General features: G+C 33.0%; 4 protein-coding genes and 1 non-coding gene across 5 annotated transcripts; 4 read left to right on the forward strand and 1 right to left on the reverse strand.

The window, feature by feature from the left end:
• Positions 1 to 2,876: 2,876 nt before the first annotated feature.
• On the forward strand, positions 2,877 to 7,606 carry LOC101250027 (uncharacterized). The gene is made up of 4 exons (XM_069299726.1): positions 2,877 to 2,936; positions 3,401 to 3,523; positions 4,380 to 4,547; positions 7,340 to 7,606. The coding sequence occupies exons 1-4, from the start codon at positions 2,877 to 2,879 to the stop codon at positions 7,604 to 7,606; spliced, it is 618 nt and encodes a 205-aa protein (XP_069155827.1).
• A 1,187-nt stretch (positions 7,607 to 8,793) lies between these two features.
• Positions 8,794 to 11,390, forward strand: LOC101258075 (transmembrane emp24 domain-containing protein p24delta3-like). Its single transcript, XM_004241970.5, has 4 exons — positions 8,794 to 9,214; positions 9,805 to 10,017; positions 10,136 to 10,212; positions 11,071 to 11,390. Exons 1-4 carry the CDS (start codon positions 9,008 to 9,010, stop codon positions 11,213 to 11,215), a joined length of 642 nt encoding a protein of 213 aa, XP_004242018.1. The 5' UTR covers positions 8,794 to 9,007; the 3' UTR covers positions 11,216 to 11,390.
• Positions 11,391 to 12,321: 931 nt separating this feature from the next.
• Positions 12,322 to 16,799, forward strand: LOC101249739 (transmembrane emp24 domain-containing protein p24delta4-like). The gene is made up of 5 exons (XM_004242243.5): positions 12,322 to 12,752; positions 12,858 to 13,070; positions 13,154 to 13,230; positions 14,067 to 14,171; positions 14,598 to 16,799. The coding sequence occupies exons 1-5, from the start codon at positions 12,540 to 12,542 to the stop codon at positions 14,704 to 14,706; spliced, it is 717 nt and encodes a 238-aa protein (XP_004242291.2). The 5' UTR covers positions 12,322 to 12,539; the 3' UTR covers positions 14,707 to 16,799.
• Positions 16,443 to 16,544, forward strand: LOC112941724 (small nucleolar RNA Z221/R21b). The gene has a single exon (XR_003247298.1). It is a non-coding gene; the product is annotated as a small nucleolar RNA Z221/R21b (small nucleolar RNA).
• Positions 16,800 to 19,385: 2,586 nt separating the features above from the next.
• On the reverse strand, positions 19,386 to 24,544 carry LOC101257781 (uncharacterized protein C57A10.07). The gene is made up of 3 exons (XM_004241969.5): positions 23,193 to 24,544; positions 21,615 to 21,739; positions 19,386 to 19,909 (listed from the first exon to the last, which is right to left on the reverse strand). Exons 1-3 carry the CDS (start codon positions 23,785 to 23,787, stop codon positions 19,592 to 19,594), a joined length of 1,038 nt encoding a protein of 345 aa, XP_004242017.1. The 5' UTR covers positions 23,788 to 24,544; the 3' UTR covers positions 19,386 to 19,591.
• Between the last annotated feature and the right edge of the window lie 1,215 nt (positions 24,545 to 25,759).

Genomic DNA, 25,759 nt, shown 5'->3' on the forward strand with positions numbered 1-25,759 from the left:
TTGACCTTCAAAATGGGTCGGACTGGCCGTGAGGGCAAACTGGATGCATAGACAAGGTCTTGATGGACGTCCAAAAAAACTTTTGGCATTTCTGACGTCGGAATTCGGATAACTCAAAAAATGGTTTGCTATAGCACACGAAAATCGTCGAAATGGGGAGTATGCGCGCTTCGAGGCTTCTTTGACAATGAAAATTGGTCGGACTGGCCGTGAGGGCCAACTGGCTACATAGACAAGGTCTATACGGACGTCCACAAAGAAATTTCGCAGTTTTGACGTTGGAATCTGGATAACCCAAAAATAATTTGATATAGTACACGAAATCGTCGAAATGGGGGTATGCGTGCTTCGAGACTCGTTTGACCTTTAAAATGGGTCGGACTGGCCGTGATGGCCAACTGGCTGCATAGCCAAGGTCTTGACGGATGTCAACAAAATTTTTTTGCATTTTTGACGTCAGAATCTGAATCACCTAAAAAATAGTTTGCTATTGTTTACAAAAATCGTCGAAATTGGGGTATGCTCGCTTTGGGGCTCGTTTGACCTTGAAAATGAGTTGGATTGGCTGTGATAGCCAACTGGCTGCATAGCCAAGGTATAAACGGACGTCCAAAATAAATTTGGTATTTTTCACGTCGGAATTCGAATCACCTAAAAATGTTTGCTATTGCTTACGAAAATCATCGAAATTGGATTATGCTCGCTTCGGGGCTCGTGTGACCTTGAAAATGAGTAGGATTGACCGTGAGGGACAACTGGATGCATAGACAAGATCTTGACGGACGTCCACAAAAAAATTTGGCATTTTTGACGTCGAAATCCGGATCACCCATAAAATGGTTTGCTATAGCACATGAAAATCGTCAAAATAAGGGGTATGCTCGCTTCGGGGCTCGTTTGACCTTCAAAATGGGTCGGACTGACCGTGAGGACCAATTGGATGCATAGACAAGGTCTTGACAAACGTCCACAAAAAGTTTTGGCATTTTTTACGTCAAATGCGAATAACCCGAAAAATGGTTTGCTATAGCACACAAAAATCGTCGAAATGAGAGGTATGCTCGCTTCGGGGCACGTTTGACCTTCAAAATGGGTCGTACGTGCCGTGAGGGCCAATTGGCTTCATAGACAAGGTCTTAACGGACGTCCAACAAAAATATTTGGCATTTTTGACGTCAGAATCCGGATCACCCAAAAAATGGTTTGCTTTAGCACACGAAAATCGTCGAAACGAGGGGTATGCTCGCTTCGGGGCTCTTTTGACCTTTAAAATGGTTTAGACGTGCCGTGAGGGACAATTGGATGCATAGAAAAGGTCTTGATGGACGTCCCCAAAAACATTTGGTAATTTTGACATCGGAATCCGGATCACCCAAATAATGGTTTACTATAGCACACGAAAATCGTCAAAATGAGAGGTATGCTCGCTTCGGGGCTTGTTTGACCTTAAAAAAGGGTCGGACTGGCTGTGAGGGCCAACCAGCTGCATAGACAAGGTCTTGACGCACGTCCACAATAAAGTTTGGCATTTTTGACGTCGAAATTCGGATTATCCTAAAAATGGTTTACTATAGTACACGAAAATAATCTGAATAGGGGGGGTATGCACGCTTCGGGGCTCGCTTGACCTTCAAAATGGGTCGGACTGTCCATGAGGGCCAACCGGATGCATAGATAAGGTCTTGACGGACGTCCACAAATAAATTTGGCATTTTTGACGTCGGAATCCGGATCACCCAAACAATGGTTTGCTATAGAACACGAAAATCATTGAAATGAGGGGTATGTTCGCTTCGGGGCTTGTTTGACCTTCAAAATGGGTCGAACGGGCCGTGAGGGCCAACCAGATGCATAGACAAGGTCTTGATGGACGTCCACAAATTTTTTTTGGCATTTTTGACGTCGAAATCTGGATCACCAAAAAAATGGTTTGCTATAGCATACGAAAATCATCGAAATGAGGGGTATGCTCGATTCGGGGCTCGTTGACCTTCACAATGGGTCGGACTGTCCGTGAGGGCAAACAGGCTGCATAGACAAGGTTTTGACGGACGTCCACAAAAAAATTTGACATTTTTGACGTCGGAATCCGGATCACCCAAAAAATGGTTCTCTATAGCACACGAAAATTGTCGAAATGAGGGGTATGCTCGCTTCGGGGCTCGTTTGACCTTCAAAATGGGTCGGACTGACCGTGAGGACCAACTGGCTACATAGACAAGGTCTTGACGGACGTCCACAAAAAAATTGGCATTTTTTACGTCGAAATCCGGATCACCCAAAAAATGGTTTGCTATAGCACACGAAAATCATTGAAATGAGGGGTATGCTTACTTTAGGGCTTGTTTGACCTTCAAAATGGGTCGGACGTGCCGTGAGGGCCAACCGGCTGCATAGACAAGGTCTTGACGGACGTCCACAAAAAAAATTGGCATTTTTTACGTCGGAATCTGGATCACCCAAAAAAAGGTAGCACACGAAAATCATCGAAATGAGGGTATGCTCGCTTCGGGGCTCGTTTGACCTTCAAAATGGTAGCACACAAAAATCATCAAAAAATTTGGTATTTTTCCTTTTTTTTAATTGCTGAAGAACAAGGGAGGAAAATGAAGTTAATGAAGGTATTAAAAGTAGTTGTGGTGGCGACTATGGTGATGATGATGGTGGCGGAAGCAATATGGCTTGAATTCAGAGACTAAGTGTGTATATGAGGATATCCGTAATAATAATGTTGTTTTGGGTGAATATATTGCCATCAACGCTGATGAGGAGCACATTCAAACTAATTTTATTTTCACTATCTCTGTACAGGTAATTAATTAAATCCACATATAGATTTGGGGATTAATTTTCTATATGAACCTTGATTAAGTTTTATGGGTTCAAACTTCACTTCAGCATTGAAGGTTCCTAGAAATGATGGGTTCATATCTACGGTTTGTTGCAATTTTTGTATGATTTATGCTCTGTGGTGAAATTCAGAATCTAATGATAGGCTTGGTTACCGATATATTAGGATAAAAAGAATTTAACTTACCAAAGGATGGAATTGGAGAGTTCAATTTATGTATGCAAGGGTTCAACTATATACTCATGTATTGATATGCTTTATTTAAGTCGAGGGTCTATTAAATTTTATTTATTTATCTTCTCAAGGTATGGGTAATGAGAGAGATCCCCATTTGTGAGACTAAACTAAGTATGCTATTATTGTTGTTCTAATGGTTCGAAATATGGAGCTAGTGCGAGAGAATAATTGATTATGAGAGTTATTTATGGTGCAACTAACCGTGTTTATGTGTTGTAACAACATTTGAACATCAAATTGCATAATCGATTAAAGATACATATATCTGATTACTCTTATTAAAATTCTTAAATGTATTAATCTTCTGTTCAGATTAAGATTGGCAACGGAACCGGTAAGTCCCGGTTATCTGTCCGGTCTGTTTCGGTTCGGTCTTGTTTCGTTTCGATACTGATTAGTCCCGATATAGACTGGTTCGGTCCAGTTTCAGGACAGGTAATGGGATGGAAATCGGAATTTACCGGTCCCTCTTGATTTCGAAAATTATCGATCCGGTCATTTTTAAAAAAAATAAAAAAATTTATCCGTTTATAGCCATTGGGTAACGGCTAGTGGGCCCCCCCAATGGCTATTTGACCCAAATTTCAGCCACTTACACTCCTATCCCCCCCCCCCCCAAACTTTTTTAATACCCTAAAGTTTTAAAAATTACACTTAACCCATTTTTTTACTTATAAATACCCCTAAATTTCATTCTTTTAAATCACAAAATCATCTATTCATATTTTACTCTCTCAACTCTCTACTCTCTAATCTCTAATTCTCTAATATATAATATCTTAAATTACGGTGTTGCCTTATTTGGTCTTTGGAAATTGAATTTGGAGCTTCAAAATTCAACTTTCAACTTTCCACGTTCGGCTTTCGGCGGTCATAAACGTCTACTTTTTTAAGTAGACGTTCGGTACATTCGTTCCAATTTTTATTTTATATTTCATTTATATTTAAATAACTATTTATTTATTTTGTGATTTATTATTTGCATTACATTTTTCGTATTATATATAATCTCACGTAATATTTTAATATGGTTTTCGATAAAAATATTGTTCAAAAAGGAAAGGGTAAAAAAAATGCATTTGAGCGTGTAAAAAATATATGTAACTTTACATCCTCCGATAATGCAAAAATCGGTAGTTCTTCTAAATCAAAGACTAAAAAATCTACTATTATAAGAATAAATACGGATGATTATACACATGTTGATGATACGATTTTTAATATTGATAGTAATTCAGGATTAGATCCTTATCATGAACATTTACAACGTCGCTTTGGTAATTTTGGTAAGGATTTGCCTAGTGATAATGATAATGATAATGATATTGATAATTATACTGATACACCTACTTTTGATGATGATGATGATGAAACTGAGCCACCTACGACTACTAATACTCACAGTCCCGCTCCCTTTCGTTGTTCTGCCCCTGTTCCTCCCGTACATCCTAGGCCTAAGGTAGAACGTGCTAAAAATCGATTGTTTGGCAATTTATGACACAAAATGAAGATAAAACACAAGCTATTTGTAATAAATGTAAAAATAGATTAAATCATAAAACTGTTGGTAAATCTGGCGAGACGGGACATTTGAGCAGTCATTTAATATCTTGTTGTAAAAATGAATTTTTGCATGCTAAAGCGGCAGCGGAAGCTAAAAAAAATGGTACCCCCTTCCTGAAATGTAGGAGTAGGCGGCTCTAACATGGTACAAACACAATTAAATCCGTCTAATGTTTCTGGCTCTAGTTTACCACTTTCATATAGTAGAGAAAAAGATCTTGAAGAACTAGCTAAAATGATATGTGTTATGGGTTTGTCATTTAGTTTTGTTAAAAATCTCAATTTTATACATTATATTCAAATTGTATATAATCCAAATTTTAAAGGTTTTGTTAGAAATACAATTAAAAAGGTTGTATTTGATTATCATGCACACCATTTTCAATATTTTCGTTGTTTATTTTATTATAATACTTGTAAAATAACTATTACTTCTGATATGGATCGTAGTGTAAACGGTAACGATTATTTGACTGTTACTGCACATTGACTTGATGAAAATTGATATATGCAAAAAAGAATTTTAGGTTATAAATGTTGTCAAATGCAAAAAACTGGTAGTTATATTACTCAAACTATTTTAGATATTTTACAAAGTTATTAAATATATGATAAAATAAGTAGTATAACCTTAGATAATGCTTCAAGTAATAATGCTGCTGTTGAATATTTAAAACCTATTCTTTGTCTTTTCTATGGTGATAATTATCATATTAGGTGTACTGCACATATATATAATTTGTTGGTTAGAGATGGTGTACATATGTATGATAACGGATGTACGAAAGTTGAAAATGCATGTCATTTTATATTTAAATGTCAAGTTAAGTCTAGGCGTAAAAAATTTCAAAATCGTTGTTTTGAAAATAATCTTCCACCTAGAAAAATTCCAAAAACAGTGGCTACTAGATGGAATACTTTATATGAAATGCTCGTATTCGCTTATGAATATAGAATACCCTTACAAATGATTTGGAATGCTCATAATTCTGATATGACATATACACTAGATGATAGTGATTGGCGTGATATAAATGCAATTATAGATTTCCTAAAAGTTTTTTACTTAACTACAAAAAGAATATCTTTACTTTATAGTCCATCAATTTGTACTGTTTTGTCTGATAGTTGTACGATTTCTTCTAAATTATATCAATTTAAAAATAAACCAAGATTTCAACAAACCATTGAAAAAATGATTCTAAAATTTAAAAACTATTAGATTCCTATTCCTCAAATTTAACCACATGTTTGTTAAACACTCAGTATAAAGATGTAGGTGCATAAAAAATGATTGAAAAAATGTATTTTAACTTAGATATTAATGACGTATTAGAAGAAATTCCTAGTTGTTAAAAAGTTAAAGATAGCATAAAAATTGAAGGTAGAAAATTGTATGATTTATATAATGCTAATATAAATTTATCAAGTGAAAATGAACCTCAAAGCTCTAGGAGTAGATTTGATGGAATGATTTTGATGCCTATGTTAATCAAAATACAGAACTACTGAAGATATTCTAGCATGGTGGAGAAATCGTGGCAAAGGATTTCCAAAACTACAACCGATGGCTTGAGATATATTAGCAATGCAAGCGTCGTCAGTAGCTTCGGAAGGTGTCTTTAGTGCAACAAGGTTTCAACTTGAAGAACATAGGCATTCACTAGCAGCCGACAGCTTGGAGATATCAATATTATTTCGAGATTGGATTAATGCCGAGAGAAGAAATGTGGGTCGTAAACACTACCGACCAAATTTCAAGATGACGTTGATGAAGTAATGGAGGATTATAGTGACGAACGGGATTAAAGCAATGCAACATCTTTCTATTCCACCAATCCCCGATCATGTTACTAAAGAAATGTTGAATGATTTACGAAGGAATTTATATGGTGGCACCAACTATTAGTAAAAGTATGATAATTCGAGATTTTCAGTAGGTGGCTGTGTAGATTAAATCTTTTAATACTCTAGTAACATTTTTGTAAATGTAATTAATGTAATTGTAATATCAAATAAATATCAATAAAAATATAGGCTATTCGTCTTAATTTATTTTTTAATATTGTTGTATTAAATTTAATTTTTAATATTGTCAATTTTTAATTTTATAACTTTGTAGTTTGAATTTAAAATTTTCAAACTTTAAGAGTTTGAAATTTAAATTTTATAACTTTAAAGTTTGAATTTGAAAATTTCAAACTTTAAAAGTTTGAAATTTGAATTTTATAACTTTAAACTTTGAATTTAAAATTTCCAAACATTAAAGTTTATAAAATTTAAATTTCAAACTTTAAAAGTTTGAAAATTTAAATTTTATAACTTTAAAGTTTGATATTTATTTGAAATTTAAATTTTTAATTTTTTAATTATTATAATAAAAATTATATTCAATTAAAAAAAATTAAATCTTTAAGTTTTAAATAATTTAAATTATTTTTTTAATACCGGTCCGTCTCGTTTATCGATCCGGTCCCGTCCGATATACTACTGATTTCCTTTTAGACCGGAACGGAAAACGACAAAATTTATCGGTTTACCGGTCCCGGTTCCGGAACGGTACCGGTTCGCACAGTACCGGTTCCGTCCCGGTTCCGGAACTTACCGGTCCGGTTCACCCGGTTCCGATACCGCCGCCATACTTAGTTCAGATTAACAATGACAATATGATCCAAACGTTCTTTTCAGGTTTCATCACTATTTGGAAACAACCTCCACCATGAAGAAAACGTCATTTATGGTCGATTTGCTTTTACAACATCTGAGCATGGAATCTATTTGGTGTGCTTTCGGATGTATAGTCATGTCCTAGGTAATAAAAGTGTGGCTATTTCTCTTCAGTGGAAAATTGGAATTGATGCCAAGGATTGGGATTCAATTGCTCGGAAAGAAAAGATACAAGTACACAATGACATTACCCTCCTCCCGGTGCCAATCTCAGTGCCCTTACTGTAATTTCTTTTAACTTGTGTTGTTTGCTTCTCATTTTCCAGTAGAACTTGAGTTGATGAAATTAAAAGGGTTGGCGCCATCCATGAAAACTTACTGTACCTAAAAAAGAGGTAATGTACCGTATGAATAAACAGGGGTTACTATAGTCTCCCAAAGTTTATGGCATAATTTTAAGTAGTAGAAGATCCATGCTATTGCAATTTCTTGTGGTCTGTGGTGGATCGAATTTGGAGTACTTAAAAGAGAACGTCACATTGTTGATTTCATCTGTTTCAAAAGTCGTACACAAAATGTTTAAACTTAAATTGATAGTGAGAGTACGAATGAAGCAGTGGCATGGTTCAGTATGATGTCCCTTAGTATCTGCATTATGTCTGCAGCTGTGCAAATATTGTATTCGAAGCGCTACTTTAGGAAGAAAAATCTCATATAGTTTTTCTTCTTGTGGCCATAGGTTACAATTACATACAGATAAAATCATAAAATATCAACACAAAATATTTCCGTTCTTTTTCTCCTGATTTATATTGTTTTGTAACTCTGAGATTGATCGGAGTTGGAATCTAATTTAACAATAGTGACAAATATCGTTTCAATTTTCTATGTCAATAATATCTGTAAGCCGTATGATTGAATTAGTTGGAGAAATGACAATAGTTGAATTAAAACCACCCCTAAAATTTAGCTTTATATGTAACAGTAATCTTTTACCTCTCCTTTATTATTTAAGCTCAATGTATTTATTAAAGTTTATCATGAATTGACAAAATTTATGATCATGAATTGACAAAATTTATGTTGATTGTCTAATTTATTGCAAATTGTCTCTCTATGTTAAAGAATGACAAAAATGACAAAAGTCCACATAGGTAGTTAATGAAATGGATGAACTCTTTATAAGGCTTGGACAATCCTCCTCCCTATGAGCTTGCTTTTGGACCTCCTTATGAGTTTGCTTTTGGAAATGTGAGTTTAAGTTTTTTCAATAAAACAATATTCTGATTATCGATCACGTAGAAATATTAAATAATTACATTAATGTCACAAATTATAATTTTGGAATATTGACGAAACATTTAAAAATATGAAAATGACGAAGGTGAGTTCGATACCCATAATAAGGTTAACCATGAGGGAAGGTTTCTCAAATTACCCCTAATATTTATCAAGTGATTTTCATTTATCTATATGTCCATTTTTAGCTGTTCATTTAAGTCTCCTTGGTTAAGAAAAAAAAAATCTGTCTCACCTACTTTGACCAAAAATGCTCTCTGTAAAATTATGAAAATCCCGCTTCCTTACTATACACAGTCTATAAATTTTAGAGCTTCTCTTTTCTCTTTTTTTTTTCTCTTAGGGGCGCGAAAAATAGCTTCTTCGATTTCTGAATAAAAAGAAAGGAGAATGAAGTTGATGAATGTATTAAAATTACTTGTGGTGGCGACTATGGCGATGACGGCGGCAGAAGCGATATGGCTAGAATTGCCCAGTTCAGGGGCTAAATGTGTGTATGAAGAAATCCGTAATAACGTCGTCGTTTTGGTTAATTACGCTGTCATTGTTGACAATGAGCCCGACAAACCTAAATTTATTCCCGATATCTCCCTTAAGGTAATTAAATTTTGGGATTAGAACCTTGTTTTTGTTTCTACAACAACTTTTATTTAAAAATTGATATGATAGATGATAAAAATATAGAAATTATAGGCTATATGTATGTAGATGCCCGGACTCTTAAAAAAATGGCTACTGCATATCAGATTCTCCGGAATAAGTGCATTCTTTTAAGGATCCGATACTGGCTAGGCAATATTTTCGGAGAGTTGAAGCTACATTCAATAATTGATTATTCAATTCACGTTGCAAGTATGTGGCAATTCTAATCATATAGAATTTGGATTTGATTTACCAATATCCAACTTTCGTAATAGTTCTTTGTGATGAAATAAAAGAGTATACAATCTCAAGGACATCGATGCATCACCTTTGAAACAAACAAAAAAAGTATAGGTGTTGTAAACGCGGATGTAGCATTTTCTCATCAAGTTGCATAGCATGAATTACTCTAAAGCTAGTTTATTAATTGATCTTGAATTCAGATTAGTTGTGAAAAAAAATAATTTTATATTTTACACTGATTCGAATAATGGTACAGTTACAACTTACATGGACATTATGTGAACATTCTTGATTCATTTCAGGTTATATCACCATTTGGAAACAAGCTCCACCATGAAGAAAATGTCACTCGTGGTAAATTTGGTTTTACAACGACTGAGCCTGGATACTATATGACGTGCTTTTTCATGAATAGTCAAGCTCCTAACGGTAAAAGTGTACATATTGGTCTTGACTGGAAAACTGGGATTGCTGCCAAGGATTGGGATTCGATTGCTCGAAAAGAAAAGATACAAGTAAGTTCATAATTATATCAATATACTCCAGTGTGTGCAGAGAAGAATCGGGAGCTCTTGTGTTCTTTCTTTTTTGAATTTTTAACTTGTATTATTATACTTTTACATTTACTTGCAGGATATTGAACTTGTGCTGATGAAATTCCAGGCATGGGTGCAAGCCATCCATGAAAAAATAGTCTATCTAGAAAAGAGGTAATTTTTGGGTTTGGAATTGCTAAAATTTGCTTCATTTCTTCCCCAGATTATAAATATTCGCTGCTCTTTTTAATATTACCATCCCCGCGCATTCATGGTTCATTTTGAGTGGCCAAAAGTGTGAAAGGAATTCAAACGTCTGACCAAAAAACTTTAAGCCTATGGGTAAAGTAGCTCAAAATAAAATTGGAAATCTTTACACAACTTATATTATGTAAGTTTATCCTTTAAAGTCTCCGTTTAACACAGTAGTACTTCTAAGTTTTACATGTAGATGAGTTTTTCTTTGAGAAGACCGAAGTAACTTTAAAGGATGAGGAATAAGTTCGGAGTAGACTCATAGGCTCAATATATAGGCTAAGTAGAGGGCATATAGAATTGAGATGGTGAATTTGATAGACTGGAAAGTCAGCCTGAATTATAGAGAGACCCGAGAGTGAAAGACTGTTCCTGTAGCAGATATAACGGGTTGATGGTTGAATTGAGAGAGAATCCCCAGAACAGATCAATGAGAAATTGGCGGATTGTTGGATAGGTAATTTATAACAAGCTAGCTGGGGCACTAATGTAGCCTCCGATGTTAAAAGTTTATGGAGCAATAGAGAGGTCCATTGTAACGTTGTCATGGTATTATGGCTTACGGTTTTTGAGTACTTCACAGAAAATGTCATATTGTTTATTGCCTCTGTTTCAGAAGTACTAACTACTAAATAATCACGAATGTTTAAAATTTGATTTAATTTGTTTATTTATTTATCACCAAACATATATATTATCCAACAAATGTTTGTAAGATCTAAAAAATTATAGATACAACCTCAAAACTAATGTGTTTCTCATGGTTTAAACATGCAGGGAGGAAGAAATGAGTGAAGTGAGTGAGAGAACGAATGCAGCTGTGGCGGTGTTCAGTGGAATGTCCCTTAGTCTCTGCATATTGGCTGCAGCTACGCAAATATGGTATTTGAAGCGCTTCTTTAGGAAGAAAAAACTCATATAATTTTATGAATGTAATGATCGATAACTTTCCTTTTGTGTGGAACCACAACTCACATATAAGATATCAACATCGAATTCTTTTGCTGTGTACCAAAAGAGTGTCAACATGGAGGAAGCAATTCAGTGTATTTCTTGTGCAATATAATTCAAGCAATTCTTGAATGTCTTTCAAGTTATTTATATATGTCGATGAGTCAGTCAAATTGCTCGTTCATGTCTAGATTTTGCTCTAAAGCCATGACGCTTAATTTCTGCCATCAAACAAATAGTGTATTACTGGTGAATGAAAACAACATTTCACTTTATCCAAACAATTTTAAATTTCTGGGTAAATCGTGGCTGTTTTGACAATAAGTGAAGTCGTGCTTAACAGGTTTCCATGTTCATCTTCCTTGTGGGAATAGCAAAGTCTGGCTCCCTCAACTCATCACATTATTAACCTTCTTTTGTATAGGTGTACCATGACAACTTTAAATTGTTGTTACCCGTCAGCATGAACGAGTTAGTGCAGCAGATGGTACACTTGCCTAGTACAATTGACATCTCTCATGTGGTTTGTGAATTTTGAATTTTTACTGAAATTTAAGTTTTCAGTTTCTCAAGTAGAGTAAAATCAACTTACACACATTTGAGCGTTAATTTAGTGATATTTAAATAATATACCTTGGGACGAAAATCTAGTGCTACTTAAAATCAAGATATTTGATTACTTAAAGATCTGCATCGTAAATATTTAAACAAGTCAAATTTCATACTTCTAAACATGAACGTGGAGAAAATAGAAAAAAGAGTAGTGAAGATAAGCTAAACCCAATAAAATATTGCTCAAGGTACTGGTCACATAGAAATATTATATAATTAAATTAATGTCACAAAAAGGATTTTTTGATTTTTCTTTTTTTAAAGATTACCATTTAAATAATTTTGGTTGTAAAAAAAAAAGTGTAATATCTATAACCACAAAGAAAGTAAGTGTTACTCATAAGGTAAAGTGTGAGGAAAAGTTTCTCAAATTATCCCGAAAACATTTATGAAGTGTTTTTTGTGTTACAAAATAAAATTGACCAACTTATTAAAATAAAATTAATTCTCTTTGAAAATTAAGAGAGTGATATTTTTGTCCAAGCATTGAATTTAATTTTCCTTTGTAAAAGAATCTCCCTCTCACTTTGACAAAAGTACACTTTTGGAAAATTATTAAAATGCCGGCTTGCTTACCATACACAGTCTACGCCTATACGTTTTAGAACTTCTCTTCTCTTCTCTCTGTTTTTTTTTTTAATTAGAGGCACGAGATATAGCTTCTGGAGAAAAAAAGAAGGAGAATGAAGTTGATGAAGGTATTAAAATTAATTTTGGTGGTGGTGACGATGGCGATGACAATGGCGGAAGCGTTATGGCTAGAAATGCCGAGTTCAGGGGCTAAATGTGTGTATGAAGAAATCCGTAATAACGTCGTCGTTTTGGTTGAGTATGCTATTGTTGGTATCAATGAGCAGAATCAATATAGTTTTATTCGCGATTTGATCTCCCTTAAGGTAATTAAACGATTCATCTCAGAAAAGTAATTGGAATTTGGTTATTAAATTATGGGATTACTTCTGCATCTGCACAAATATGTGAACATTGTTAATACTTTTCAGGTTACATCACCATTTGGAAAAATTCTCCACCATGAAAATAATGTTACAAATGGTGAATTTGGTTTTACAACGACTGAGCCTGGAAACTATATGGCGTGCTTTTTCATGAATAGCCAAACTCCTGATGGTAAAGCTGTACATATTGGTCTTGACTGGAAAATTGGGATTGCTGCCAAGGATTGGTACTCAATTGCTCGAAAAGAAAAGATACAAGTAAGTTCATAATCACGAGGAGAGCAGAATAGGAAGCTCTCTTGTATTCTTCCTTATTCCTCTACTTTTACCTTTACTTGCAGGACATTGAACTTGTGCTGATGAAATTCCAGGCATGGGTGCAATCCATCCGTGAAAAATTAATCTATATGAAGAAGAGGTGATTTCGAGTCTTAAATTTGCTAAATTTTGCTTCTAATTAGCTTCTCCAGATTTTATATGTTTGCTGCTCTTTTTAATATCATCATACTCCGCACACTTCATGGTTCATTTTGATTAGCCAAAAATGTGAAAGAATTTGAACATCTAACCCAAAAAGTTTAAGGCTATGGAAAGATCAGTGGCCCAACAAAAAAAAACACATATTTCCTTTACACAACTTATATTATGTAAGTTTATCCTTTAAAATCTCCTACGCGTTTAACGTACAGTTCTAAGTTCTACATGTGGATGAGTTTCTCTTTGAGAAGACCGAAATAACTTTAAAGTCTGAGGAATATGTTTGGAGCAGAACCATACACTCATTAGGCTAAGTAATGAGCTTAGAATTGATAAGGTGGACTCGATAGCCTGAAAAGTCAGCCTAAAATAGAGAGGAACTTGAGATATAAGGATTGATCCCGGAGTAGAGATATTGTCTTGATGGTTGAATTGAGAGAGAAGCTCAACAGATCAATGAGTAATTAACGGATTGCTGGAAGGATACTACATATAATTAATGTCAAGCTGGGGAACTAATAGCCTCAGAAAGTTGATGGTTGAAGTTTACGGAGCAATAGAGAGGTCCATTGTATGTATATAATAGCATACAGATTTGGAGTATTTCACAGAGAATGTCGTGTTGGTTAACTGCCTCTGTTTCAGAAGTACTAATTAATCACGAATGTTTAAAACTTGACATATGTATATATACAATCCAACAAATGTTTGTAAATTTTTAAAAAATTATAGATAAAACCTCAAAATTAACGTGTTTCTTGTGGATTAAACTTGCAGGGAAGAAGAAATGAGTGAAGTGAGTGAGAGAACGAATGCAGCTGTGGCATGGTTCAGTGGAATGTCCCTTAGTCTCTGCATATTGGCTGCAGCCACGCAAATATGGTATTTGAAGCGCTTCTTTAGGAAGAAAAATCTCATATAGTTTTATGAGTGTAATGATAACTTCCATTTTGTTGTGGAGCCACAACTCACATATAAAATATCAACATTAAGTTCTCTTCCTTTGTACCAAAAGAGTATCAACATGGAGGAAGCTATTTCAGTAACATTCTTGAGCAATATAATGCAACCAATTCTTGAATGTATTTCAAGTTGTCTATATATATCGATGTATAAATTGCTCGTTTGTGTCTTTGCTTGACCATTAAAACTGTATAAATTCACAATAGCGAAGTCGTACAAACAAGTTTCCATATTCAGTGGGAATGAGAAAAGTCTAGCTCCATCAACTCATTCAGCCACTGCCACTTTATTAACCTTCTTTTGTATAGGTGTACGATGACAATTTTAAACTGTTGTTAATTGTAGGGTGACTGAATTGGTGCAGCAGGTGGTATCTCATAAGGAAAGTCAGGTCGGGATTGATTCTCTCTATCAATGCCTTCTAAGCCAAACTCATCCCTGTACATTTGCCTAGTGCGAGTAACATTTCTTGTTTGGTTTGTGAACTTTGAATATGACCTGAAGTTAAGTTTTCAATTACTCAATAGAATAAAACTAACAGACAGTTGAATATGAATTTAGAGATGTTTAATTTTTTTATCAAAATTAATATTTGAAAAAAACATTAAATTTTTTGGAGGATTTTTTTCCAACTTCAAACTATGTATAATCAAGTAGTTTTTGACAAAAAAAGAAAAAGAAAAGAGAAGAAGAGAGAATGTATGTCTAAATGGGCCTTTAGACTCGACGGAGTTATTTGATATTTGTTGTTGATGGATGGTGGCTAAAATAAAAATTACGAAAATAATTATCATTATTTGAATAAATTTTCCCACTTTCTCACTATTGTCATTTATGAATCACATGAATACACACATCATTATATTTATTTTCTGTTGAAACTGTTCAAAATTTTGTTATTGGTGATTTATAAACAATTCAAGTTATCATTATTTCTACCGAAACCTAGATGGGCTTACAACAAGAAATTACAAATACTAATTTATGATTTTTGATTTATTTTTATTTAAAACAAGTTTTTAAATATATACTTTTTAAAATTTTATTGTACACTATGCTTAAATTTTTAAAAATATATGCAATCCAAACACACTCGCACCTGTTTGGCTATTAGAATTTTTTTCTTTCTCAAAAAAGAAATTTACTTTATTTGAAAATCATAGTTTTGGTCATAAAATTTCACATACAACTTCTGAAAAACATCCAAAACCTTTCTTTCCCTTTCACTTTTTCCACTTTAACTACTATATTTTTAAATTTAAATTTTACCATTCTTCATTTATACAAAGATGGCCACCTTTAAATTTTCTCATGTTTTTTAGGAATAATATATTAACACAACCAAGTATTAATTTGTAAAAATATATTCACACAACCAAGTATTAATTTGTAAAAGTTATAATCATCTCTATTATAACTTCAACAAATTCAAATGAAGTATAAATATTTATAATAGTGTGTACCTTATATATGTGATATAAGTATGATATTTTAGAATTGTTTGATAGAATGTATAAAAATAGTATTAAATAAAGTATGTATTAGTAATGTTGAACCTATTTGTTATCTACCGTTTGATTTGGTGTATTTATGATAATTTTATCTTTATCTATACTTATTCATGTGTTAATAACCCATTCCCCATGTATTGCTAACCTAATGGTTTGGTATGTATTAGTTATATATAAGCTAAAAAATCTCAAGCAAAAAATTAAATATGAATTAAATTTTCTGATATGTAATTATCTATTTTAGAATAGATTTATTTGTATATTTCATATAAATTAGTCAAGTTGAATGATTCATTATTTCTAAAATTCAAGGGTGTAAATCATGTCTTTAAAAAGTACATTCAATTATTTTTATTATAATCTTACCAAAAATATCTTCAAATAAAACTCCATGTTCATAAATTCCATATAAAGTGTAGGAAATTGGTTTAGTTAGAATTAGTTGGAGTTAAGTGTAATAAAGTAACAGAAGTGGTGTCAAAATATATTTCTCATTTTCAAAGATTGTAATATTGTGAATTGAGATGAACAAGATGGTAATCTCTCAAATTAGGGTTTCAACCCCTTTTTTTCTATCCTTATAAATAACAGCAGCAAATAACAAAACTTATGTCTCAGCCCTCTCCATTTCCTCTTTTATCTTCTTCTTCCCGCCTCCCATATTTTTTGGGTTTTTGAAGAGCTGTGATGAGATCTGAAGAAAGTCATGCACCACTCTTACAAAATTAATTATTTTTTTGATTGATGACAAATTTCTCATACCCATTTTGCTTCTGAGCTCATGATTTTATTTTTTCCAATTTTATTCATTCATTGTTATTTGTTTATTTGAATTTCAAAGGACTTTTTCATTGAAAATGAGGAGCCGCGTGATGGGATCTTTTCAGATCTAACCATGATGCGGACCGTACCATAGCCTAAAGCTTCTGGGGATGAACTTTGGTTTCTGATGGCTCCTTCTATAATTCATATTATTTTCTAAAGTATATTTCATTTGCATTTATTTTTTAAAAAAAATAAAAAATTATTCATATTATATGATTTTATTTTATTTTAATCAAGGAGATAATATGTAGAAACTGTAAAGGGTTGGGAGCATTTGGAGCGGTATAGATCTTTACAAATCATTATGAACTGATAGATTCCCGTGGCAATTCATTACCAAATAGTAATCATAAATTAATACAAAATATAATGACAATTACCAAACGTACATAAATTGCCAGTTAAGTAACATGAAATCACAAACAAAAACTGACCAATGCAAATATTAGTTCTCTCGTGGAATCTCTGTTAGGACCGGAAAATAAGCAGGTGTAAACGCGCAGGCTAGCAACGCAAACCTCAAGACCACGAGTAAAAAGACAACGAGAAATATACCAAAAGATACAAAGATTTAACGTGGTTCGGTCAATCGACTTACGTCCACAAAGGAGATGAGCAATCCACTATAAACATGAGAGTACAAAATACAGAGGGAAACAACCTCAACCAATTCACTCGGAATACATGAGAGGTTCACAAATTCTCCCTCTAACCAAAACTCGCAAAGCCCTTAAAACTACATTGTGAATGCTAATTAAGTTAGAAGGAACATGCCTCTATTTATAGAGTCCTAAACCTTTTCCTACCAAAAAAGAATAGTCAATTTAAAACCTTTTCCTAAAAGGAAAATCTATTTATGATAAGAAATCAGTGCAAATAAAACCCAACAATCTCCAGTACATATTAGGTCGTCTCAATAAATTTGGGGTCTAAATTTTATTTTATTTTAAAGAGTCTAAACTAAATTTTATAAAGAGGTTCTTATCGTTTTTAGTTAATAAATATATAAATCGAATAATTATAACATACTTAGAGTGATTTTACAAATGAAGTTTCGATAGACAAGAATATATGTAAACATTATAAATAACTACAATCAACTAAATAATATTCAATTTCTCAATTTTTTTTCTTTAAATTTATCAATACATGAAATTTTTGTTAACAATATATATACATACATCTTTAGGGAGAAAATGGAGCCCCCAAGTGATTGCTTTTGTCGCCTTATGATTGAGACGACCATGCTCTCACGAAATCCAATCGAAGTGTATCATATCAGGTGTGATATTTAAGTCAATCAATAATACTCTGCATCGATATGATACTCGAGCCAATCATGCTAAATCACACGCACAACAAGCATGCATAATCACATAACAGAATGGACAATACCATTTGAACCTACAAGTTCATTTTATATGCTTCGTATTACAATATGACACTATAAGCAATAAACATGCATATATACATAACTCATAATCATATAATCATCACCTACCTCGAATTAATCCCCTTGATGACCCTAATGGCCCAAAATTTCTCCTTGTGAAGTGTCTTAACATGTTCTTGGTCTAAAATAAAAAATACAACAACAATCAATCACAATTGACCCATTGATTTAATTGGTTTACTAACTAATCCCAATCATGACCAAAATATAATCATGCTCGAAACCTTTCTCTAATGTTAACCTTCTAGTTTCTAAGGCTTAAAGGAACAATTTACAAGATTGAGGGGTCGAATTCTTACCTTTATCAATGAATTTTGTGGGAAAACGACATGAAGTTATAAAATACTTCTTATTAGGGTCTAATTTATCTACGTAATCTCTCTTTATAGCATTTTACTCTTGAAAATTAGACCCTAATAAGTACTATAATCAATAAAAATGCATATACAAACAGAAGTTAGAATTCTAATTAGTGTCTGAAAATTAAACATTTATAAGTGATGCGTATTTATATAATAAGAATCATACATTTTTTTATTTGAACTTCGTGGTGTTTAAACCATTTCGTAGCATCTCTATCATTCATAAGAACTTATATAATATTTTAGAAAATATTCATGGTTAACAATATTACTCTTAAAAGTTCTAATCACTTAATAGTTTTCAATTTTTACCACTTGATTAGAACATTTTAAGAAATATTTTTATATATTTCAAATAGTTCAACTGTGCTTAAAAAGTAAAAAAAAAAAATTGTTTCAAATATTATTTTTTTTCACAATTCTCATCGTCTAGAGATCTCAATTTTAACACCAAGTAAGATGTCAATAATTTGAATAATTCAGATCTATAATATATACTAAAGCTAGAGTAATAAGGTGGTATGACACATTTATATTACCTAAACAAAATATTTATATTGCATCTCATTTTTTGAATTTTTTCCTTATTCTTTTCACTAATCAAATTATATTTATTACATCTAACTATATCTCACGAGTTAAAAAAAAAAACTCCCTATATTTACATTGTTTACCTAAATAACATGTCTATAACCTACAATTACATTCATTATTAATTTTACAGATTTTTGGCTTTTTACCACATTTTTTTTCGAAATGGCCGGAAGGAAAAGGAAAATTGAGAGTGTAAGTCAGTTTTCAATTTGTCTTAAGTTTCAAAATGCAAATCCACCAACTTCTCAATATTAACCAAACTGAAAGTCTAGGCAAATATTTATATTTTCCTATTCTTAATAAAAAAGAATAATCTAAATTCGCGATTTTCTTTACTATATACGCTATGTATATTTAGTATATACTCAGGTTCAGTTTCAACAAGATGTTGTAAACCAGACAGAAAAGCCCTTTTATTTCTCTACACTAGTAGACAGGTTAGTTCCTTTTTGCTATTCTAATATAACACAACTAGTACAAGGAACAACATGAAAGAATACATGAAGAAGTAATAGAAAAAGAAGGAATATATATTTTATGATATAAGTTTTTCTACTGCTATATTCTGATTTTTTTAGAACTATGAAATTCTACTTAAGCCCAAGGTAGGGAACCTGGATATGGAGCTGTTCCACAATATCTGAACAAACCTTCAATTTCAGGACATCCATTGGGATAAGGGATAGAGCGATGAAATGGATCACGACCAAGCTTCTTGCGACGGAGAGAGCCTTTACATCCGTAAGGATCTTCTTTAAACTGTGTCCTCACCAGTGCTTCTCCTTTTAAAGCAGCGTCTCTCGATGTTTGTGAAGATGATGTCCCTGAGTAAAAGAAACTTGTTTCTGGAAATCCAATTGCAGACCGATGTAGATGCTTAAATCTCTTCTCCTTGAAGTCATAGCCTACAACCTGCACAGTAGTTGAAAAGATTTATCAAGACTAAGCTACTCTGTCCTGCAGAAACTTGCTTAGCATTTCCATTACAAATTACAAATATATATCTACAAATGGAGAGGCAGTACATGCATATTAAAAGAAAAAGAATTGCTGTGCCAACACATGTGAGCTTGCTGCTAAGTGCTAAGATCTTGCTACTTCTTCCATCACATGGGAACTCAACTAAGCATTTCAACTACAAATACAAATGGAGAGACACAAACATGCCAAAACTAAAAAAAAAATTGCTTATCATAGACATTTTTGTGGAAAACGGTAACTTTGTATACATACAAGTTAGAAGCAGATACTTACAAGAGTTGTAGCACAACCATATTTACAGAAGTACTGATCCTATGTATATAATGAGTCTAAAATATCAATAAAAGAGACAGGAGCATTCGTAAAAATATTTGGTTACACCAAAAACACAGTAGCAAGATGCAATTAAGCTTGATTTGTTGCATACTGCTCATGTTCTAAATGCACCTAGAGTTCCTCTCCTTCCCTATAGTCCACCAAATACTTGATGGGACTATTCTGAATATTTTAGGGGCTTAATTTAGAGATCATGGACAGATGAAGAATCATGTGGCCACATAAAATTTAAAATACACCAAACATAAATAAAAATGGATAAGTTAGTTGTTAGATGGAAAGAAACTGAAATTTTAATTAAACTAGAGAAGAGATTAAAAAATTATATGGGATTTAGAGAACACCATAAACAATAAGCAAGTCCACTAACTCATATTGAGCATACACGGAGGCATCTTACTTAGTTACACTACATGATTAATATAAGGGTCTGAAAGGTCTTCAGAAGATACAAAAGGTTTTGTTTCATGTTCTAGAGACAGAGAACTTGCTACGTAATACAGGACCTAGTTCACAAGGAAGCCAGTTGAGATTATTATATCAGCGCAATCTCTGGCATCAGTGTCGTTTGGGTTATCCCCAATATTGGTAACAGGGAAAACACAGAAACTGTTCCCATGTCCATGGAGGGGGGGTTTGACAACCATCTGGCCTTTTTATTATGACATCAACGTTTGAATGTTTAATTTCACATTAATTACAAGCTAAAGAAAATGATGTCTCTTCAATTATGTCCTAAATACTGACTTCCACTGGAAAGAGGTTTTTCCACAGTGATCTACAAAATACAAACAGCTCCATAGATCCTACCACAAGAATATAATTTTATCAGGGTGATCATGCCGAAAAGACAAATTGCCAAAGCTGTAACAACAGTACTAGCCTATTAGGACCCTTTGAGTTTGTGTTTGTAATTATTGTGCAGAAAAGTTGACAACAGCTTATGGAGGTACACTGCCTTGATTGCTACCAACTGTATGGTTATTGGACCAAAAACAAGGGAGTAATCAATGTCTCCAACACTTATGTGGAATACTCAGATGCAAAGACATCTAAGAGCAAATCTCTTCATGTTTATTTTAGATGTGCAAAGCAAAAGCCTGGCATATCTTCTTACTTAAATCTATTACCTTTATTCCATCTTACTTTCGATGCAAAATATCCGTATATTGATTGAGATATCAGTTAACAAGAGCTTGCTTTCTGATAAGCAATTCAGTAATGAAAATGTTGGGATTCCTTTATATCTTTTATACATGGAATTCTAATTTTTAGCTATAGGAGGTAATAAATGTCTTACAGTTATATTATGTGGATATGTGCCAGTAAGCTCCCTGAACCGACAAACACTAAAGAGAAGATTCTCAAAACTGTCTCTAGCATGCTCTTCGGTGAGTGCCCTCCCTCTTACACTTTCTTGTTTGCCTGCATACAAAGTGGAAAATCTCAATAATGTAAATATGACCATGAATCAGAGTGAAAATTATGGTCACAAATGAATTAGAGGCCACAAACAAGAGATAAAGTGAGAGAAACATTAAGAGCTTCGTTGAAGGAACACATTATAATTTGTGGATTTGTGAATTGTCTGGTCAATGCTTCAAAGGTCCGAAAATTACTCTCACGAGGATGTTTATCATGTGAAGAGGCACAATTATTTTGAAATGTTAAGATCCGCTGAAAATCTTTCAGAAATGACTAGTTAATTGGACTTAAATCTTATAACTATGTATATAGAGAATGAACCTTTTAGCCTGCTAGACACGCAATCATGGTGCTACCTGAAAGATGAAATGCCTTTTCTAGTGGATAAGATATAACAAAATCGCAGGCATATTAAGGGCCACCCAAATATGAGGCGTATGTGCCAAATGGTAGTTCATTTTACAAATTGAAATTAACCTTAGGTATGACACTCAATTCTTTTGTTCTCGTGTTGAACAGTAAAGATGGCAGAGGACTCATGAATTAAAAATTAAGCATTTCAAAAATCCAGTTAATCTCATAACATACAGCTATTCACCTAACAGAAGACTATCGCTTTCCATCAAGCACACTCCAACACCTTTCGGCTTGATGGGATCATATGAATCAGAAATCCAGTGAAAATAAACACTATTACCTAACAAGATGCTTCCAAGACCAACACAAAAAATGGGAACGCAAATTCATGATTATAGCATCAGTTTCGTATCTAGCTTTGACTACCACCTCCAATCAAACTAAACTGAAAAGCAGCCATGAATCACAATATCTGATAGAGCCACATCATCAAATTCTTGCCTCAATCACTAATCTTCGTTGAGGGAACAGATTGTGGTTTATGAACTTGTAAATCTTTTGGAAAATTCTTCTAAGGTCCGACAATCACTTGCATGAGGGTTCTGATCAAGTGAAGAGGTACATATATTATTGTAAATGGGAAAAAACCATTTCGAAATTATCAGGTAGACGATTGAATAATTGCAACTTAATTTTTCAAACAATGTAACAGAAGGATAACCTTCATCAGCTAGACATACTATCATGGTACTATCTGAAAAGATGTATGTCCATTCTATTGGCCAATATATAGAGTAATGTCAAACATATTAATGGCCACGCAAAATGTGAGAGGTATGTGCCAGATGGTAGTTCATATTACAAATGGAAAATAACCTTAGATATCCCACATGTTTCAGATATCTTAGCTCATTTCAACAATGAAGTATAATATAAGGATTTGGAAGTTTGACAATACTAGAGCGCGATGGAACATTTGCAAAGGAATAGTAGATCATAACTCTTCAATTGGTTTCGTTGATCTATTCATTTTTGTTTTCTAGACTCAGAAATGATAATGATACTGAATAGAAAACTGGGAAACATAAGAACTCACCAAACCACCCTTTAGTTTCAGCAACAGTCCAGTAACTTTGAGCTTCACTTCTTGGCCCGGCATCTTTCCTAGTCTCACCACCACTAAACAGGAGTAATGCATCATCGTCATCTGCTGCAATTTCAACCCCCCTCCTTATATGATCAACAAAAGTTGCAGCTTGACCAGGGTGCTTTTGATAAGACTCTAAAAACCAAGAATCCTCCTTATCAACTTTCTCACAACTACTACTAGTATAAACTGAATGTCCAGCAACCATAACAAGATTCCTAAACTTGGAAAATGGATATGCATCAACACCCACATCAAATTTTGCATAATTACCCATCATCCGAAATCGCCTCTCGGAAACAGACAATACAATGAGAATAATGACCCCAATTAACAAAGATATCATAAACAGCCTAGCTGGGTGAAGCTTGTAATAACTATGAATTCGTTTTCCTAATGATTTAAGCATCTTGACAGGATAAAAATTCGATTTTTTCGCCTTTCTTGATCTTTTAACAGTACCTGATTCCAAATCAAAATCGCCCCTTAAATAGGCCTGGAAAGATTTAGGACTACCAGACCCACCTGAATAGTTTTTCTTCATATGGGTTTGATAAAGGCAGATAATTCAAACATACCCAGATACAAAATTGGGGAATAATTCAGTGGAAGCATGAAATTATCATTCTAACAAAATGCAAGCAAATTGGGATTCTCAAAGCACCATTCAATTGAATCTAACAGATAAAAATTAGGGAATGAAACTCACTCAGCACAGAAATTGAAGGGCAATTTTCGAAATTGTAAATCAGATCCGAAAAAAGTCAGCTTTACATGTTTATTGTGTATGTACAGAGAAAATCACAAAAAGATTTGAAAAGATGTATGCTGTAACTTTGAGAGTGATGAATGTTTAGATCTCTCGCAGAGTGTTTATGAGAAACTATAGTTTGTCTTAATTTCACTTAAAGCCCCTTTACATTTTGAGTAATACTCACTCAAGAAATTACAATCTCTTTTTTTGGCCACTAAGGTTGGAGCAGGCATTCGATTTTTTGATTCAATTTTTATCAAATTTCAGTTCTTCAATTTTTTATTTTAAAAAAGTGTGCATTCTATATCAAATCAAAGTTATCTACTTTGATTTGATTCGATTTATCCACCTCGCTTCGATTCAGTTTTATTTTCTCATACGAATGAAAATAAAATGAGGACAAAATCAAAGTATAAGATACTTAAAAAATTAAAATTATGTTAAGAAATAATGTGTCTCGCCATGGAACACTTATAGTGCTAACTAAAAAGTTATTTTTATCTTTGTCAAGAACATTGTATTTTTAACTACTTGTTCAAAAATAAGGATGACGACGACAGATTCCTTTACGAAAGAAGTAATAAATATTGATATATTTATTGGAATAATTCATAGTTGTCATGACCTGTCATTTTATCACACTACTTAAATGTCATGTGGCATAAGTTGTACATGTGGAAGCATAAATATGCTAGCTTTTATGAGAAATTCTTGAGTCACGAAGAACATCTTGAAAAAACTTAGAATATTCTAGACATAAAAAGAATTCTAGAAGGAAGACTTGTTTGTAAATTGTAAATATGTTGAGACTTGTATAATTATTTATTTAGCTATAAATAGAGGGGCAATCATTTATAAATGAATCAATCAAGCAATCTAAAAGCTTTCTTAGAAATTCCATCTTGTCTTTCTTTATTCTCTCAGCGATTTAGTGTTGAAAAGCTTATTTAAGCTTGACAAATCGTTAAAAATTCGTGAGCGACTTGTCAAGTGCTAGAAATCTAAAGTTGTGACATAATTATGTAAAAGTAGGACCCACAATATTGCATTATAGTTGTGTAGTCATGTTAATAAGTTTTAAGTCTCATTGAATTTGTATTCAAGTTTGAAATCGGCTATTGAGAAGAAGAATATGAAGAAAGAACTTATACGATTTAAGACGGTTTTGAATTGATTTATAAATTTAACACCTGAGATTGTACTCTTTCCATTAGTTCATCCCAATGTATATTCACGTATATCTCCATATATATCGATGCATATTTCCATATTAGATATGAAAGAGCCTGTTAATGGAGTCAATATTACAATCTTAAATATATTATTTCGTGATCAAATATTAAAATGCATCTTCGTATCGCGGATTTGCTTTCAAATAATGTTTTCTTGATCATTTATCACGATTAACTATCGAAAACTCATTTAATCATTACGATATTTTTCATACCAAAAATAATAATCTAGAATTCATAATTCAAATTCAAGATAGAGTTAAGAGTTAAGTTTTGAGAGTTCTTTCGAATCTTTTGAGAAAGTCTATTGAGTCTTTTGAGGAGTTATCTATAATTTCTAATAACTTGTTTCAAAACTCGAGTAAGTGAGTATGAGAATGATGAAGATGTATTCATGGATCTATACTATCATCGAAATCCTTCATATCATGAATCATTACTCTCGAATTCATAATTCTAATTCGAGAAAGAGCTAACAGTAAAATTCAAGAAAGTCTTTGAGTTTAATTGTGATTATTGATTGAAGCTAT

Source organism: Solanum lycopersicum, chromosome 6 (genome assembly GCF_036512215.1).
Source record: "Solanum lycopersicum chromosome 6, SLM_r2.1".
Lineage (NCBI taxonomy): Eukaryota > Viridiplantae > Streptophyta > Magnoliopsida > Solanales > Solanaceae > Solanum > Solanum lycopersicum.

Bases quoted from the DNA above. Each gene is read 5' to 3' on its own strand.
- LOC101250027 (XM_069299726.1), top strand. From the start codon at position 2,877: ATGGGTTCAAACTTCACTTCAGCATTGAAGGTTCCTAGAAATGATGGG. The intron at 2,937-3,400 runs GTTTGTTGCAAT...TCTTCTGTTCAG, and splicing joins ATGATGGGTTCATATCTACG to ATTAAGATTGGCAACGGAAC. The intron at 4,548-7,339 runs GTAGAACGTGCT...CGTTCTTTTCAG, and splicing joins CCGTACATCCTAGGCCTAAG to GTTTCATCACTATTTGGAAA.
- LOC101258075 (XM_004241970.5), top strand. From the start codon at position 9,008: ATGAAGTTGATGAATGTATTAAAATTACTTGTGGTGGCGACTATGGCG. The intron at 9,215-9,804 runs GTAATTAAATTT...GATTCATTTCAG, and splicing joins TTCCCGATATCTCCCTTAAG to GTTATATCACCATTTGGAAA. The intron at 10,213-11,070 runs GTAATTTTTGGG...TTAAACATGCAG, and splicing joins ATAGTCTATCTAGAAAAGAG to GGAGGAAGAAATGAGTGAAG.
- LOC101249739 (XM_004242243.5), top strand. From the start codon at position 12,540: ATGAAGTTGATGAAGGTATTAAAATTAATTTTGGTGGTGGTGACGATG. The intron at 12,753-12,857 runs GTAATTAAACGA...AATACTTTTCAG, and splicing joins GCGATTTGATCTCCCTTAAG to GTTACATCACCATTTGGAAA. The intron at 14,172-14,597 runs GTATTTGAAGCG...TGTTAATTGTAG, and splicing joins GCTGCAGCCACGCAAATATG to GGTGACTGAATTGGTGCAGC.
- LOC101257781 (XM_004241969.5), bottom strand. From the start codon at position 23,787: ATGAAGAAAAACTATTCAGGTGGGTCTGGTAGTCCTAAATCTTTCCAG. The intron at 21,740-23,192 runs GTGAGTTCTTAT...CTTTGTATGCAG, and splicing joins TGAAACTAAAGGGTGGTTTG to GCAAACAAGAAAGTGTAAGA. The intron at 19,910-21,614 runs GTAAGACATTTA...ACTACTGTGCAG, and splicing joins CATATCCACATAATATAACT to GTTGTAGGCTATGACTTCAA.